This window comes from Gambusia affinis, linkage group LG09, assembly GCF_019740435.1.
Source record: "Gambusia affinis linkage group LG09, SWU_Gaff_1.0, whole genome shotgun sequence".
Lineage (NCBI taxonomy): Eukaryota > Metazoa > Chordata > Actinopteri > Cyprinodontiformes > Poeciliidae > Gambusia > Gambusia affinis.
This window is the reverse complement of record NC_057876.1, coordinates 6,872,943-6,889,905: the sequence shown is the minus strand read 5'-3', so window position 1 is coordinate 6,889,905 and position 16,963 is coordinate 6,872,943. Positions and strand designations below refer to the sequence as shown.

The window sequence follows — 16,963 nt, the reverse complement described above, 5'->3', positions numbered from 1 at the left end:
CGCAACAATATAGAGATGAATTTAAATGAAGAGTTTCTGGGAAACGTTTTACGACCACCGCGGCGTCCGCTCCCTCTCTCTCTCTCTCCTGTTCCTTGCCTCTTTTTCATTATTCTCTGTCTCTCATTATCTGTCCATCTGTCTGTTTTTTCTCTTCCCTCCTCTCTTTGAATAGATTAGATTTCTCCAAAGCTGCTGTGGCTCATGCATTGAAGTGCTAAGCACTCGGCGAAGTGATTTAAGCAATCAGTTTAAACAAAAAGGAAAAACAAAAAACACCTTACAGAAGTGTCTGTATCTTGCAGATTTGTTGTTCTCAAGGCTTTTTTTCTTATTCAGCTACTGATGTTTTTCTCACACGTTTTTTTTTTCTCTCTCTCTTGTCGTTTGTGTCACTGCATGCATGCTTCTGTGGTTTGTCTCTGCGAACGTGTGACCCACCCGTGGAAAATGCACGGCTCCCACCCTCCTCCTCCACCTCGCCACCCTGACACCTTCAGATCACGCCCAGAACTCGTACAGGGTCAGCTCCGACGGGTCGTTTCTGGTGGCGCTGGCGAGCGGGATGGAGCTGTCGCTGAGCACGGAGCCCCTCCTGCCGGGCGGCGCCGGGGGCGGAGTCAGCCCCACGGCCAGCCGCTGCAACATCAGCCTGCCCGGCGACCACGGCCCCAGCCTGATCGAGTGGAGGCAGAGGAAGGAGCAGAGCAAGGCCAACTACAGCACCTACGAACGCAGGCTCAGGGTAAAGAAACCAAGACAAAACAAAAACAAAAAGTGTTGCACGAAGCCTGAACCGTTAAAAGTCTCAGCAGGGTCCAGGTGTTATAAATTTGAGAGTTGTTTTAGCAATTTTAGTACTTCAAAGTGGGACTTTATAGATTCGTTGCATACAGTTTGAGCCACAGATGTCAAACTCAAATCCAGAGCGCAGCAGTTCATTTGTGTGCAAATGTAGCCAAAAAAAACTGCACTCAAGTAAGAGCAGTACTACTTCAACAGGTTTTTACTCAAGTACAAGTAAGAAGTTATTCAAGTAAGTGTAAAAAAGTATTTGGTAAAAAGACTGGTCACGTACTGAGAGACTGATCAATTTATCAATCATTTAATATTTAAATATTACACAACCAGACGAACCACAACATAAACTTAAGTGGAAATTTTGGTATGTTAAGGATGGAAATTACAATAATTCATATAAGTATCAAAAAAATAAATAAAACTGTTTTTTTCCCAAATCAGTTTCTTTCATAAAAAAAATAAATAAAAACTTAGGGAACTTTAACAAAAACTGCAGGCGGTGGATGATTAAATTTTGGTTAAAACATTTTTGCTTTTCATTCAGTGAGTAGAAAATCCAGACATTTTACTCAAGTAAGAGTAGAAATACGTCATAATAAAATTACCCAAGTAAAAGTAAAAGTGTGCTGGAGGTGTGGGATGTGCAGAGGAACATAATGTTGTACGAATGTGAAGAGTTCAAAATATTTTTGGATGATACAATAGTACTTATTAACAAAGTATTCAGGGCAGATTCAATCCTTCTCCGTATGTTTCGGGTGACTCTCACTGTGGTAGATTAGCACCGATCACAGGGTGCAGGACGGCCCTGAGGATCTGGGAAGCAAAAGATGTTCTTCCATTTAGTGAATGGTGGGGAGAAATGAATGAAATAGCCAGTTATGAACAGCTTGATTTCCAGGTTGGATAATCAGGAAGAAATATTTCCAGAACTGTAGAGATGAACCTACATGAACCTTATGCAACGTGGATGATGAGAGAGAAAAGATTAGGAGCTTTCTGTGCTACCGTGAATGAGCATTGTTTCTCTTTTCTGCAATGAGCCCAGGTCTGTGGTGAGGAGTGTGGTAGGAATAAGACTGTAGGTGTTAACTATGTACGTGTTTGTAGCTGTGTGTGTATGTAGTATGGGTTTCTTCTTTTTCTTCTTGTTAGAGCGTAGCAAGTCCTTGTAAGTTATTCTTATTCTTACTTTCCCGTTTTATTGTGGTTCAGTTCTCTCCTTGAGTTTTTGGGGTTCGTTGCATTTTTGCCATGTTCTTTCTCTTATTTGTTTGTTGGTTGGTTGACCTGTCAAAAAGCAACAAAGAAGAAAGTAAAAAAAAAAGAAAAAGAAAAGTTACTCAAATAAATCAGAGGAAATGTAGTTAGTTTCTACCCAACTCTGTTCATTTGGCCCTCTGGACTGTGAAGGGATAAATTGAACTTTAAGATAACAGTTTTGTCCTTAAATATTATTTTATCTTTATCAAGTCAAATCAGTTTTCAGCTGTATAGGATGAAGTTGCATCGGTGTGAAAATATGTAAAAACTTTTTACAATTTTTAGAAGTGCTAATCGAAAGCAGCAAAACTTTGGCACTTTGTTTTATTTATTTGTGTAGTCGCCATCTTGATGTGAAATGAGTTTCACACGCCTGATGTTTTTGTGGTTATTTTGATGATTATATCTTCCAACAAATGAATATTCAAAATTCAGTTCCCCAGAATATTTGAAGGGTTACATAGCAGAAACGTTGCATTGCAGCCAACACCAGATCGGGAACGGTGGCGGGCTTGACGGTTGGCTGATGAGCTGACGGTTCACAGGTACTTTTATCTTTGTGGTGAAAAGAAAATTGAGTGCAAAGAAAAAGTGTGGTCGAAGAAGTAAAAGAAACTGCAGCATAAGGAGAAAAATAAAAATAAATTCCTCTTTTAAAGATTAAAGTCAGTTTTGTGTTTTATTTGGAAATCAGGGTCCCAGATTCCGAAGTCAGATTATATTAGGACATAATCCATGTTGCTTGCGGTCCAGTGTGACGTTTCTAGAGTCAGTAATCATTTAGAAAGTCAAGTTATCTGCTGGCGTTGGTCCATTGTGTTGTAATAAATCAAAAGTAAGTGCAGCAATCCACCTTAAAGCTTTTGAGCTCTTCCTGCTTTGACTTTTTCCCAGTATCATTTCTATGTTAAAAATCCATGTTTTAAATTAATCCTTCTATAATAATCAAATGTTCTGGCTAGGTGAACTTTGGATCTTCATTCTCTTTAAGACACAAACAGCTAACCAAACAAAAAAAAATCATTAAAATACATCCCTGTGTGGTTACAATAAATCAATTTATAAGTGTCGCCTGTTAAACCGAATGATTGAAATCAGATAACTTTACAAAGATATTCTAATTCACTCTGCTGAACTTGTAGATCTTCTTTGTTTCAACACTTTGCCATTTCCATTTCCTTTACAAACAGTGAGGGATTGTCCCCTCTTCCTTCCTCTCTCTCTCTCTCTCTCTCTCTCTCTCTCTCTTTCTCTCTCTCTCTCTGTGCTGTTCAGTGGTGCGAACAACACTTCGAGTTCACGTTGCACAACCCGTTGGATGTTCTGAGTCTGAACTCGGCGGGTGTGTGGGGGCCGACGGGTTAAATGACTCGATCCTGGCTTCCCTAACGCATCCATCAACAGCAACGCCTCCCCCGTTCTGCAGCGGAAAGCACATTGCATAATCAGAATATTTTATTAGAAACTGACATCTTATCTTACGGCTGCTAATTAATTTGCATTCCTCAGGACTTTTTCCCTCTTATTCGCGAGGTAATTTATTAGTACTGTTATTATGCAGTCAGGATTTGCTCCAAATGTCACAATTAATTTGTTTGAGCTCTGCTTGTCTCAGACAAGCCAGCTATTTTATTATACTTTTATTTAATAAGCCTGCCGCCTCATTCAGAGTTTATGATGATTGTGAATGTAAAAAAATAAAATAAAATAAAATATTTTATTCTGTTCTTTTCAGGCTCACAACAGGAACCTGCTTTCCATAGACTTCGACCAGAACACCCGGGTGGGGAAGATCTACGACGACCACAGGAAGTTCACCCTGCACATCCAGTACGACCCGCTGGGCCGGCCCGTGGTCTGGTCGCCCAGCAGCAAGTACACCGAGGTGAACATCAGCTACTCGGCCGGGGGGCTGCTGTCGGCCATCCACCGCGGAGAGTGGTCGGAGCGGCTGGAGTACGAGAACGACCGGGTGGTGTCCAGGGCCTGGGTCAACGGCAAGATCTGGAGCTACACATACGCAGACAGAGTGAGGAAACGTTTTACCAGAACCGGCCCGTTCTTACTCTCCTCAGAAAGCAGTCGGTGTCTCTTAAAGTTTTCTACCACATGATGCAAACCTGGTCGTTCGCCTGAAAGTGAAACCAGTGTTTACAAGATGAAAACCACTTCTGTTGCGGGAAACAAATGTTGGAGATTGAAAGCATGTGAGCTGATCTGCAGCGCGTCGTCCTCCTTTACCGTCCTCTTAAAGTTATTCTTTTAGATTCCCTGCTTTTTTTTTTTTTTTCCCACGCATATCCGTTTTTTTTTTTTTCCTTTAAATCTTTGAAATCTGCTCTGTCTGTGAATATGGATAAGAGCTACAAGCCTTTGAGAGCAGGAAAATCACCAAGAATATTCTTTGTGACACATAACAGAACTCAGGCGGGTTTTGAGCAGATTGACAGGATTTTTTTTTTTTTTTTCTCTTGTTGCAAAGTTGTGAAAAGAAAACAGCAGTTCTCTGGAAGGGGCTTTTACAGTAAACACTGCGGTGCTTTGACAGATGATCTGATGCAACACGAAATGCATTAAATGAGACGGATTGATCCGTTGTGCTTAAAAGAATCTAGTGGAATAGTTTAGTCGGAGTTAAACGCAGAGTCTACGTTATGGCTGACACCAATAGCTGCTTGTACCGGAGGGCTGAATGATGCAGAGGCGGATAAAAGTTTTTCAAGAGCTTTTTCATGTTTTGTCATGTTAAGCACACAAACATCAATATATAGCACTGGGACTTTTAGCGACTAAAAGACAAAAAGGGAAAGAAAGTCTTTTGTAAATGAATAGAACATCTGATGTACTTACACACTGTCGACCTGAGTATAAATACATCTTAAATTACTCAAAAAACAGTGCCAGAGAATATTGGTTTGATAATACAAAGAGTATGGGACATCTGGAAAACTAAGACATGCATAATAAATAATAAGTAAGAGATTCAAAGTAGCTGAGTCTGATTTAAAGTCACTGCAGACACATGGAAGAAGATGTTCCACTGTAATGAGGCCAAAATTTAGGGAAATTTGTCAAATGTACGCTTAGTTATGTGTGCTGGAAAGCCACGTAAACCACTCCCAAACATAAAATATAGCAGGAAACCGAACAATACACGTCACCCTAACTCCACGTGCCCACAGTGAGACATGGAGGTGGCTGCATCATGCTGTGGGGATGCTTTTTGTCAGCAGAGACAGGGAAGTTGGTCAGATAGTTGATGAGCCGACAAATTGAGCTAAATACTGGGCAGTACTTACCAAACGTTTCAGATTTCAACTGGTAACAAACATGTGAAACTTTTTCTTCTACTTTAGTTTTAAAAATAAATAAATACTACTAAATATTCCTGCATAAAATCTCGATAAAATATGTTTACGCTTTTAGTTGCGGTGTTACAAGATGTGAAGAAACAGAACCAAAACGTGGAGAAGCAGGATTCAGCTTCTACGCTCCACTGATCTGGAACAAACTTCTAGAAAACTGCAAAGACGCTGAAACACTGAATTCAATTAAATCGAGGCTAAAAATAATCCCCAGCTTTTCTTAGTAGTAAGTGGAACATTGATCAGTATATTTTATGTACAATTTGCTTGATGATTTATTATTCATTTCCTAATTGGTTACTGTGTTATGTTTTTATAGTGGAAGCGGGTTCCACTTGGACCCGCTTCCTTTGAAGATGTCTCCAGCTGGCACTCACTGAGAGCGTCTGTAATCAGAACTGTGACTATAATAATAATAATAATAATAATAATGGAGGAAGTGGGTTGCTGTCTAAGAGAAATTTAAATGATTGACTTTGAACTTCCTTCTTCCTGAAATCTTCTTTACAAAGAAACTTGTTTTGAACAGATCCAAGGTTTACTTTTGCAAAGCACAGTAGGCTGCCAAAACCTGTATAAATAAGTAAGTAAATAAATGAATGAATGAATAAATAAGGGTTTCTCCAACAGAACTAAATAAGTAAGTAAATAAATGAATGAATGAATAAATAAGGGTTTCTCCAACAGAACAGGGTCAGACTAAAATAAAAATAAAGACTTGATAAAACCTCCATGAAGCCACTCAGAGCTCCTTCACTGTCCTCCTCTGCGTGTTCCCGGCAGTCCATCATGCTGCTCCTGCACAGCCAGCGGCGCTACATCTTTGATTACGACCAAACGGACCGCCTGGTTGCCGTGACGATGCCCAGCATGGTGAAGCACGCCCTGCAGTCCCTGCTGTCCGTCGGCTACTACAGGAACATCTACACCCCTCCGGAGAGCCAGGCCTCGTTCATGCAGGACTACACGCTGGACGGGCGCCTGCGGAGGACCCAGTACCTGGGGACGGGCCGCAGCGTCATCTACAGGTGCGGTTCCCCACGGCAACGTCGGGGCTTTTTTACTCTCCTCTACTTCGGCACAATCGCTGCTTGTGTCAAAAAAACAAAACACATAAAAGAGATTGCCACGGGGGAGTGCTGTAGTGAAAGGCTAATCTTAAGCAGTAGCACACGCAACCTGCTGTCCTCACTAATGACACCGAGTGAACCAACAAGGGAGACTGATTCCAGGTCAGTTCCTGCCTATGATTGCTTCTGAGCGTCGTACTGAGCCAGACACCACTGATCTTATCCGGGCGTGTTGTATATTCCCAACACTCCTTGGACTGCATGAGAGCGGCGTTATGAACGGTGCCATTTCCCAGACCTAAAACGCCACGACTTCGGCAGTAAATGCTCCTGATTCTGATGAAATGTTGAAGAACGATGCAGCCTCTTCCTCAGCGGCCCCGAGGGATCTTTGGATTATTCATTCCACGTCGCGTGGCTGCTAAAATTGAAAATGAAATGCATTGTGTTGAGCTTGAGTGTAATATTTCTTTTTCCACTTCTGTTTGTTTTCCCTTTTTTTGTTGTTGTTGTTGTTATTTTTATGTGTGAAGGTATACACCGGCAGCGAGGCTCTCAGAGGTCGTTTATGACTCCACCCTGGTGACCTTCACCTACGACGAAGCCTCCGGCACCGTCAAGACCATTCACCTCACCCACGACGGCTTCATAAGCTCCATACGATACAGACAGACTGGTACGCTGACAACATTTCTTCTGTTGTTCCTTTTTGTGTCACATTTACATCCTGCTGACAAACAAAAGCTGAGTAAATAAAAAAGTCAGGCTGTTTAAATTACCCCAGTCCACTCTCTGTGGCAAATTTTGAAGTGTTTTCAAGCTAAGAGTGTGTGCTTAATGTAAAGCCACAGCATCTCCGTAACTGCATTGGATCGCTGTCCTGTGTGCCTTTGGGTTTAAGGTCACACACTGTTCTCCTTTACGCAGCAAAAACACAAAATCTTAGTAAATATTTGTGGTCTAGCTTCTACTGCAAGCAGCTTAGTACACCTGAAATAAGACAGAACGAATTTACAACCGACTTTTCAGCAAGAAAGAGGAGCTTGTTTTGAGTCAATAATTCCTTAACAGCAATGAAAAAGTAAAAAAGTTTCACTGACAGATTATTTCCATTTATAACAAGACATTTTTCTCTTATTATAAGTGAAATAATCTGGCAGTGGAGTTAGTACTTTCTCATTAATATTAAGGTATTATTCGCTTTAAAAAGCTCCAATAACTTGCTGAAAAATTATTTGTAAGTTAGTTTTTTCTTATTTAAGTGTAGTAAGATATAAAAACTAGACCAAAAATACTTGGTAAGATTTTGTCTTTGCAGTGTAGAACAGATTTCAGATGGCAATCCTGCCATTGATGCTAACAGAGATTTCCATCCATCCATCCGTTGTCTATACGCCCTTTGTCCCTAATGGGGTCAGGAGGGTTGCTGGTTCTAATCTCCAGCTACGTTCTGGGCGAGAGGCGGGGTTCACCTTGGACAGGTCGCCAGTCTGTCGCAGGGCGACACAGAGACATACAGGACACACAATCATTCACACACACACTCACACCTAGGGATAATTTAGAGACCAATTAACCTGACAGTCATGTTTTTGGACTGTGGGAGGAAGCCGGAGAACCCGGAGAGAACCCACCATGCACAGGGAGAACATGCAAACTCCATGCAGAAAGACCCCGGGCCGGGAATCGAACCCAGGACCTTCTTGCTGCAAGGCAACAGCTCTACCAACTGCGCCACTGTGCAGCCCTGAGATCACCAGTCCAATTAAATAAATAAATGAGAAATACTAATATGTTCTCTAAGCATTGTGAAGGTATTAATACATGACTCACTGAAGTCCTTTAACTAGGGCATTTTGTGTCAAATATATACTGAGTTTTCGTATTACTTTTTTGCTCCCAGTGCTAAAGTCAATCATAAAATCTGTGAAACTGCTGCTGAATCTCACTAAATAAACCCTGACATCTGATTGGTTAACCTGTACAGCAACTTATCTACAGACCAGTCAGTTTCTACACTTCAGTGGTTTCACTAACTTGTTTCAGCAGCACTTGACCATTAACCAAAACCATATGTATAAGAAATATACTAACAAATATTTTTCCTAAAGGGAAGTGCACATTAATCAAAATCACATAATGTAAATTTTCCAAAGTTGGATAAAATAAGCTAATTTTCATCAGTAGTCAGTTTGACGTTTGTTAAAACCAACCTAAAAATGAACAAAATTAAAATCACACATTGTCTTACATTACAACGAGCATCATAAAGAAAGAAAAACAGAGTCATTTTTGATCCAGTGGGATCAAAAAATCATATATTTATATATTTTCTTATTTAAGATTACTACAGGTTAATTCTGGGCCCTCACTCTGCTGCGGAGCTGAATGAAGCGACCCGGTTCTGCGTCTGTGGCCCTCAGATGCAGGAGCTATTTCTGCTGCGTAACTGTAGCTGTCATTTTAGAGCCGCTTCTCCGTCAGCCAAACTTACCTTTGACTAATATTCACAGTTTAAATCAAAATCCTTTTCTTTTTCTTTTTTTTTTTGAGCAAACAACCTTTGTATGGAGAGGGGGAAACCAGATTTCATCATAGATCTCAAACTCTCTAGTCTGGCTTTGAGTCAGATGCTGCGCTATTTCATCTGAGACTGAGGCAGCCACTGTTAGAAGTGTGAACCGAGCCGAGCATGTTCAAGTGGAAGAGACTGTGGTCTACCACAGCTTTGAATACAAGACCACCCCCAGGCCCAAGAGCTGCGTCGCCTCTTCCTCATCTGCAAACCAACTCTGTATGTCTAAATATATGCTTACTTGATTTTGGTTCTGGTTATTGCCCGACTCTGAATAGATCTTGATTTGCATGGGGAACCAAAAAGCCTTTGAAGAGCCAGTAGACCCAAACCAAATACAGACTGCAGTTAGAAAGGCGCAGCAGTAACCATGAGGTTGTATCAGGTCCGTCATTAGGAGCCTCAGATAGATGCCGTCGTTGTTGACAGCGCTCAGCAGTTCCTTTAAAATCCAGACTCTGTCCAGGGTCATTGAGATCGCTCTCGTCTCTCATGCCGGTTCACTTCCCGTGCCTTTGTAATTGGTGAGCCACGATCAGGTGTCACTAATCTGCAGCTGTGTGTGTGTGTGTGTGTGTGTGTGTGTGTTTATCGCTTTGCCCTCCACATGAATAGACTCTCACCTTTCCTTTAACGGATCTCATTTCAGCAGAACAAACGGAGCCTTAGAGAGGGGAAGAGATAGCGGTAATTGTCCCTTGAGAGGAGACAAGGAAAAGTAAGGCACCCCAAAAGTGTAAAGAAGAGAAGCAGGCAAACGGAGTAAAAGCACTGAAATAAAAAAATAAAAATAAAAAAGTGACAGCTCTGAGAAGTGACAGCTAGAGAAGAGAGACGAGCAGACTGCCAGCCTCCCGGGGGCTTCGGGAAAAGCCTCACAGTTCGCTCTCCTGCGCCGCCTCCCTATTAGCCGAGGTTCCGAGTCAACATACCACGAAAAAATAAAAATAGACGACATAAAGCTGATCCAGCTATCCGGCGGGCTCCAAAGCGAGACACTTAGTCACTTTAACTGCAATCAGAGTCATCTCGAATAGCTGCATAATGGCGTTTCATTAACAGGCCCCACCAAACACCCCCAACTCCGAAGCAGGATGAGTTGGTGCGGCCAGGCAGCAGAGGTGAAGGATGGTGTTGTTAATGCTGATGTCCTGACATTAAGGAGCACATTGGCTCATCAGGACTATTGTCTTTAGATTTCATTATCTCCTCATATTAAAGGTCACCACTGGAAATGCCATAGCGGCGTGGACATAGTTGAGATCGAACGGTTTGAACTGTGTCTGTTAACGACGGCAAATTAGCTTTTGATTTAAATTAATTCGGCAGTGTGAGGAGCGGCTCTAAATGCTCTGCGATCAGACGCATGGGACGCATCTGCTAATGTGTTTTTTGTTTTGTTTTTTTCTTTTTTAAAGGCCCCCTGACAAGTCGGCAAATCTTCCGCTTCAGCGAGGAAGGCTTGGTCAATGCCAGATTTGACTACAGCTACAACAACTTCAGAGTCACCAGCATGCAGGCGGTCATCAATGAAACCCCTCTGCCCATTGATTTGTACCGCTACGTGGATGTTTCTGGGCGGGTAGAGCAGTTTGGCAAGTTCAGCGTCATCTTCTATGACCTCAACCAGGTATGACACTATTGACTGGATTTTGCTGCTGTTCAAGCTCCGCTGGGCAAGATATTGACTAACATCAGGGTATTTTATTGGGATTTTATGTGGTAGACTAACACAAAGTGGTTGGAAAATGTTTTGTGTTTTTTTTTTACAAATAAAAGCCTGAAAAGTGTATGCCCCCCAGATGCGCTAACACCTCTAAATAAAAAGTGAATTTCCATATGAAGTCATATAATTAAAAACGTAAGATAAATGTCCATTAATGTAGGACTAAGGCAAGAGGTCAGAGTTTAAATCAACATCTGACAGAGTTCTGTTCAATCCACCGTCTGAAAATGCTAACTTCAAATTCATCAAGGATTGGATATGAACTCTGAGCGACAGGCCAGGCGAGGTCAGCAGGTCGGAGTTAATGGGAAGATGGAAGGAGCCAAAACACAGTGTGGTTCTGGACAGAAACGCTTCAGTGTTTCCCACTCCTGGTCCTCAAGGCTCACTGCCCTGCATGTTTTAGGGATTTCCTCGCTCCACTCCAGCTGATTTCAATTGATGACTGATTTAACAGGCGTTTGTTGAACTGCAGTCAGTTGAATCAGGACATTAAAGCAGGGAAACCTCTAAAACATGTAGGACTGTGAGCCTCGAGGACTGGGGTTGGGAAACGCTGTCATAGGGGATTTAAGACAATTAAGACAATTGTTGAAATTTACCTTCCAAGAGGGCGATAACCCCTAAATGTTCAACCAGAGACGCAATGGGACGATTTGGGTCAGAGCATATTGATGTTTTAGAATGGTCCAGATATAAATATCACTAAAAAAAATGTTGTCATGACTTAAATAAATGCTGTTCAGAGACGATCTCAATTCAGTCTGACTGAGCTGGGGCTGTTTTCAAAAGATGTTCAAATATGGATGAAAGAATACCCAGAGGATTTATAGCTGTAACTGTAGAGCAAAGTGACTCGACAAAACCCATCTCATTTCCTTCCACTTTTCAGTCATATAGCCTTTAGTGCCAGTCTTTCACCTTTATTTATAAAATACACTGAAATGTTTGTTTGTATTACTGTATGAACTGAACATGGTCCAAATCAGGATTGTTATGAAACCTCCTAAAAAAGACAACAAAAAAACAAAACGTGTTTGCAGTGGGTAACCATGGAGATCGTAAACTGTCCTTAACAGAGCTTTCTAACCGAAACGGATGGAGGAAGGAACCCCATCTGCTTCCCCAGCTGAGCCGTACGAGTACAACAAGACACAAACACAAAGCACATGGCCCAAAATACAGGTTGAGAATGAAAAGAGAAACCTGCAAGTGTTTATCTTTGCTAGTCATTACATGCACAGGATGTAATTAAAGACGAACGATATCAAAGTTCAAAAAGATGACCAGGATAATAAAGGACATTCCTACCCCAATTCAAAAGCACCACAACTAAAGTAACAACCATCGGCTTTTAAATGAAAGGATGTTTTTTTGTTGCCAAATTTCGAACAAAAACGTCTCAGTTTTGTTTGTGTGTGGTTTCGGGAACTGACGGTCTGACGGGACAACAAGTCGCGCTTCTCTTGAGCAGCGGGCTGAGACGGCGGGAGGGTTAAGACATGACTGTTGCAAAAAAATAATTGAGTTCTTGTAGAGGCAATGAAGACATTAAGAGCCTTAAACTGCAGGGGGAAAAAAAGTTTCGTTAAAATCTTTTGCTTATTGTGTCCTGTTTGTGCTTCTCTTAGGTCATCACCACCCACTTAATGAAGCACACCAAGGTGTTCAACTCCTACGGCCAGGTGGTCGAGGTCCAGTACGAGATCCTGAAGTCCATCGCCTACTGGATGACCATTCAGTACGACTCGGCAGGGCGCATAACCACCTGTGACATCAGAGTCGGCGTGGACAGCAACGTGACCCGGTACACCTACGAGTACGACGCAGACAGCCAACTGCAAAGCGCCTCGGTGAACGAGCGCCCTCAGTGGCGTTACGGCTACGACCTCAACGGGAACATCAACCTGCTCAGCCATGGAACGAGCTCTCGGTAAGTCGACATCTGCAGCTCGCTGTATGTTACATAAAAGTTTCACTCTTTTAAATCTATGCCACCCGCATTGTTCCACAGACAACGTTAATGCTTATTTAAATGAAGAACTTTCACAAAGATAAAAGCCAGTTGGAAGGAGAGGGATAGTTTTAACTGTTCTTATAAAAAGGAAAGGTCTGGAAAGTGAGACAAATGTGTGTTTTTTCTGGTCCGGACTCAATACTTTATTGAATCCACTTTTGCAGCGGGTCTTTTGGGGAATGTCTCTACCAGCCTTGCAATATTGGTGACTGACATTTTGCCCGTTTCTCTTTGTAAAACCACTCTATCTCAGTCACATCGGATCAAAAGCTTCTGTGAACACCAGTTCTCAAATTTTTACGTACTCTCAACTGAATTTAGCTCAGGGTTTTGGCAGGGCCATTAATGCTTTGATATGATCTATTTAATTGAAGCCCTAGCTGCATGTTTTAGGGTCACCGTCCTGCTAAATTTGAACCTCTGCCCCAGTTTCAAATCTTAAGATCTGAACAGCTTCCCTTATCAAGCTTAAGAAAAGCCACACCGCCATGTTTCACTTTGGAATTATAGCTGAACGGCATTTTTGATCCCACACATAAGGTTTTTCATTAAGGCCAGAAAGTTTCACTATGCTCTCATCTGAGCAAATCGCCTTCTTCCACATGTTCCCCATGTGCTCTGCGTGGCTTGTTGCAAACAGCAAAATAAACCTGTAACAACTTCTTGTCAACAGTGGCATTCTTTCTGTCAGGCTCTTATGAAGACCAGATTTGTCGAATGCATGTTTACTGAGATTAGATTGAACTCTTTTTAGTAATAATGTGAGCAGTGGAGGTAACTGGCTGCAGGGGCATCTGAGTAAAAGAGTTCAGATTTAACCTAAAGAAAAATCCAACCCAACCCATGAGCATTGTGTCTAAGCCCGACCTGACTAGTTCACTTTGATTAAAGGCTGGAAGTAAAATAGCCAGGACGTATCATTTTAGTTAAGATTTTACTGCTTTCATTTTGAGATCACCATTTACATAAACAGTGTAACTTTGACCCGTCTTTATTTTGTTTAGTGCACAAATCAACTTGGATGTGTGTCTGATTGGAGCGGAGCAGGGAGGAACTTTCTTTATTATCTCAACAGGAAAAGTGATCTACTCTTTTTTATTTATTTTTTACTTTTTATTTTTAGTAACTGTTCTATATCAACACATACACATGTCCGCCCCTGTCATAATTCACATCTTATTTATGCAGATCATTCCAGACATTTAACCCACACCAAGGAAGCTGGTCGTACAATTCCAGCTCTGCCAAAAGTCATCCAGAGAATGTCGATGAAGGAAACAGCCCAGCAGAGAAATATCTCCCTCAGATAGACATTGGACCCGTTAAGAGGCACTTATATTCAACAATATCCATGGATATATATATTACAATAATTACAGTGACGGGGACAACAATAAACATAATGAGAATACAAACTAAAGCAGTAGAAGTACACAAAGAAATTAATACAAAATACATTTGAAAGAAACACAAACAGACGTGATCTACTTTTCTATTTGGACATTAACAGAACTTTATGTCGTGCATTCTCGTCTGAGTCCCACCCGACTATCACGCAAATAATTTGGGATGTCAGATCAGACTCGGGTCACAAATATAACCTCTGCTGAGTAAGGAAGGCCACACTTTTCAGATTTTATTTGTAAAACATCCTTCCACTTCTCCGTGCCAACACATTAACAAATCTGAAAATTACATGCCAATGTTGTAACAGGAAAAAATTTAAACTGGTTCAAAAGGCCGCTGTCAAGCCGCTGTCCGAAGTAACGGATCTTTGTTTCCCAAGGCTAACGCCGCTGCGGTACGACCAGAGGGACCGGATCACGCACCTCGGGGAACTGCAGTACAGCGTGGACGACGACGGCTTCCTCCGCCAACGAGCCAACGACCTGTTCGATTACAACTCCAACGGCCTGCTGACCCGCGTCTTCAACCGGGCGACGGAGCGCACCGTCTGGTACCGCTACGACGGCCTGGGCCGGCGCGTGGCCACGAAGAACAGCGAGGGCGAGCAGCTGCAGTTCTTCTACGCCGACCTGTCGCACCCCACCAGGGTGAGCCACCTGTACAACCACAGCAGCAACCTGATCACGTCGCTGTACTACGACCTTCAGGGCCACCTCATTGCGATGGAGCTGAGCAGCGGGGAGGAGTTTTACGTCGCCTGCGACAGCGTGGGGAGCCCCAGGGCGGTGTTCTCCAGCAAGGGTCGACTGGTCAAAGAGATCCTCTACACCCCCTACGGGGAGGTCTATCAGGACACCAACCCCGACTTCCAGCTCACCATCGGCTTCCACGGGGGATTGTACGATCCGTTCACGCGGCTGGTCCACCTCGGCAGGCGGGATTACGACACGCTCGCCGGTCGATGGACTTCACCGAACCACGAGCTGTGGGGCGAGCTGAGCAGGGAGCCCAAACCGTTTAACCTGTACGCCTTCAACAGCAACTGCCCGGTCGGGAAGGTGGAGGAGGTGACGCAATTCACAACAGGTGGGTTTTTTGCACACTCTTGCACATACCCGAACCAGAACCTGACAGGCAGACAGATAGCAGGAGACGCAAGCAGGTATTTCTCTTGATGACACCTACCCTCACACCCTCTCGTATAAGAGAAACATCTGCCATGAAGAGTGAGTAAACAGGGGCCGCGCAGCTAACCACAGGTGAACTGCGAGTCGCAGAAAGGAGATGTGACAGCGAAGGATAGTCGCGCCTCTGATCGCATTGTTTTTTAACACGGTCTAGCGGTGTTTTCTTCTCTGCGACTGTCAACACAACACTATTGCCCCCCGAGAGATGAAATAGAAGCTCAGGTGAGGGAAAGAGATGAAATGAGAGAGCAGAAGATGAATACAGGATGCAGGTGGGGGTGGTGGCTGGGCGTTTGTCCTTCTGCTTAATGGAACATTCATTCGGCCTGTCACGTATTCCTGCAGCAGGATTGTTTATAGCAGATGGAATCTGTATGTGTCTGAGCGACTCGTCTCTGCCTCACATTATGCTCATAGATTGTGTGATTTCCTGTGCAAGGTGTTACTTTAACCGGCCTTATGACTTTTTGTTTGCTTCGCAGTGTACACAGTACATTTGAAGTCTTTCCCTGAATGCAATTTTCTCTTTCTGTACGTGTGTGTGTGTGGGTGTGTGTGTCCAGACATCGGCAGGTGGCTGCAGCTGTTTGGCTTCCAGCTTCATAATGTTGTCCCGGGTTTCCCAAAGCCTGAAGTGAGCAGAATGGAACAAACATATGAACTGATGAAGACCCAGACAAAGACGCAGGACTGGGACTCCAGCAAGGTGAGAATTTCCTGCCCGCACAAAAACACTCGTCAGTGGGCCGGTGCATTGTTTGGAAATAGAAATGATAAGTCTTGATGTCTGAAAGATGTTATACGAAGCCACCTTCGGCATTATCTCTCCCCAAAAAAACATGCAACCACAAATGCAAATCAGCTTCACTTTTTCACCACATAAGTTGACATCACTGCACTGTGTGCTTTCAGATGACATGTATATAAAACATGTCCGTTTGCATTCTCAACTACTTATTACATTCGACTGAATGTGACATTTCTCTGACAGAAAGTGGTAGATGATCTACATTCTCTTCTCTCTTTGCACAGTTTGACCGAATAGCTCTGCTACGGTCGGTCTGAAATTTGTTCTTTTTTTTGGTCATCATTATTTTGGTTGAGGCGTCATTTTATTGCAGCTGGGAGAATTTTTGCTCTTACTTTTTTCTACTTTCAGACGGTTCCTATGATGCGTAACCATGGCAATAATGTGCCTGATTAGCATCTCAAACGCCCAAATAATGCCTGAGCTCTGGTCCCAGATCCTAGTGGGTTTAAAAAGGATGCGGAAGCAGGAGCAGAGAGAGGAGGAGGAAGTCCAAACCGTCTTTTCCATCAAGCATAATGTTCGTGATCATATAATATCTCTGCCTAGACTTCTAACCTTGCTGGCCAGATTGGTTGAGGCATCACCGACAATTATTATTATGAAATATTATCAATGCTGCATAGAGATTGAGCTACTAACATGTCATGGCAGTCATGACGTGTAAACTAGCTTTACAGCAAAAATATCTCTTTTTGAATGTAGGCAGGGTGACCCGCGTTCAACTTTTCTATATTCTTCCTT

At 42.8% G+C, this 16,963-nt stretch overlaps 1 protein-coding gene across 1 annotated transcript in view; it reads left to right on the top strand.

Moving 5' to 3' along the window:
• The window catches only part of tenm1 (teneurin transmembrane protein 1), a 277,903-nt gene that overhangs the window by 255,853 nt on the left and 5,087 nt on the right, over positions 1–16,963 (top strand). Inside the window, exons 30-37 of the mRNA XM_044127788.1 lie at positions 501–745; positions 3,800–4,093; positions 6,213–6,457; positions 7,033–7,175; positions 10,493–10,704; positions 12,432–12,733; positions 14,604–15,310; positions 15,975–16,117. Of these exons, the coding sequence (XP_043983723.1) occupies positions 501–745; positions 3,800–4,093; positions 6,213–6,457; positions 7,033–7,175; positions 10,493–10,704; positions 12,432–12,733; positions 14,604–15,310; positions 15,975–16,117 (2,291 nt within the window). The remainder of the gene's footprint in view (positions 1–500; positions 746–3,799; positions 4,094–6,212; positions 6,458–7,032; positions 7,176–10,492; positions 10,705–12,431; positions 12,734–14,603; positions 15,311–15,974; positions 16,118–16,963) is intronic.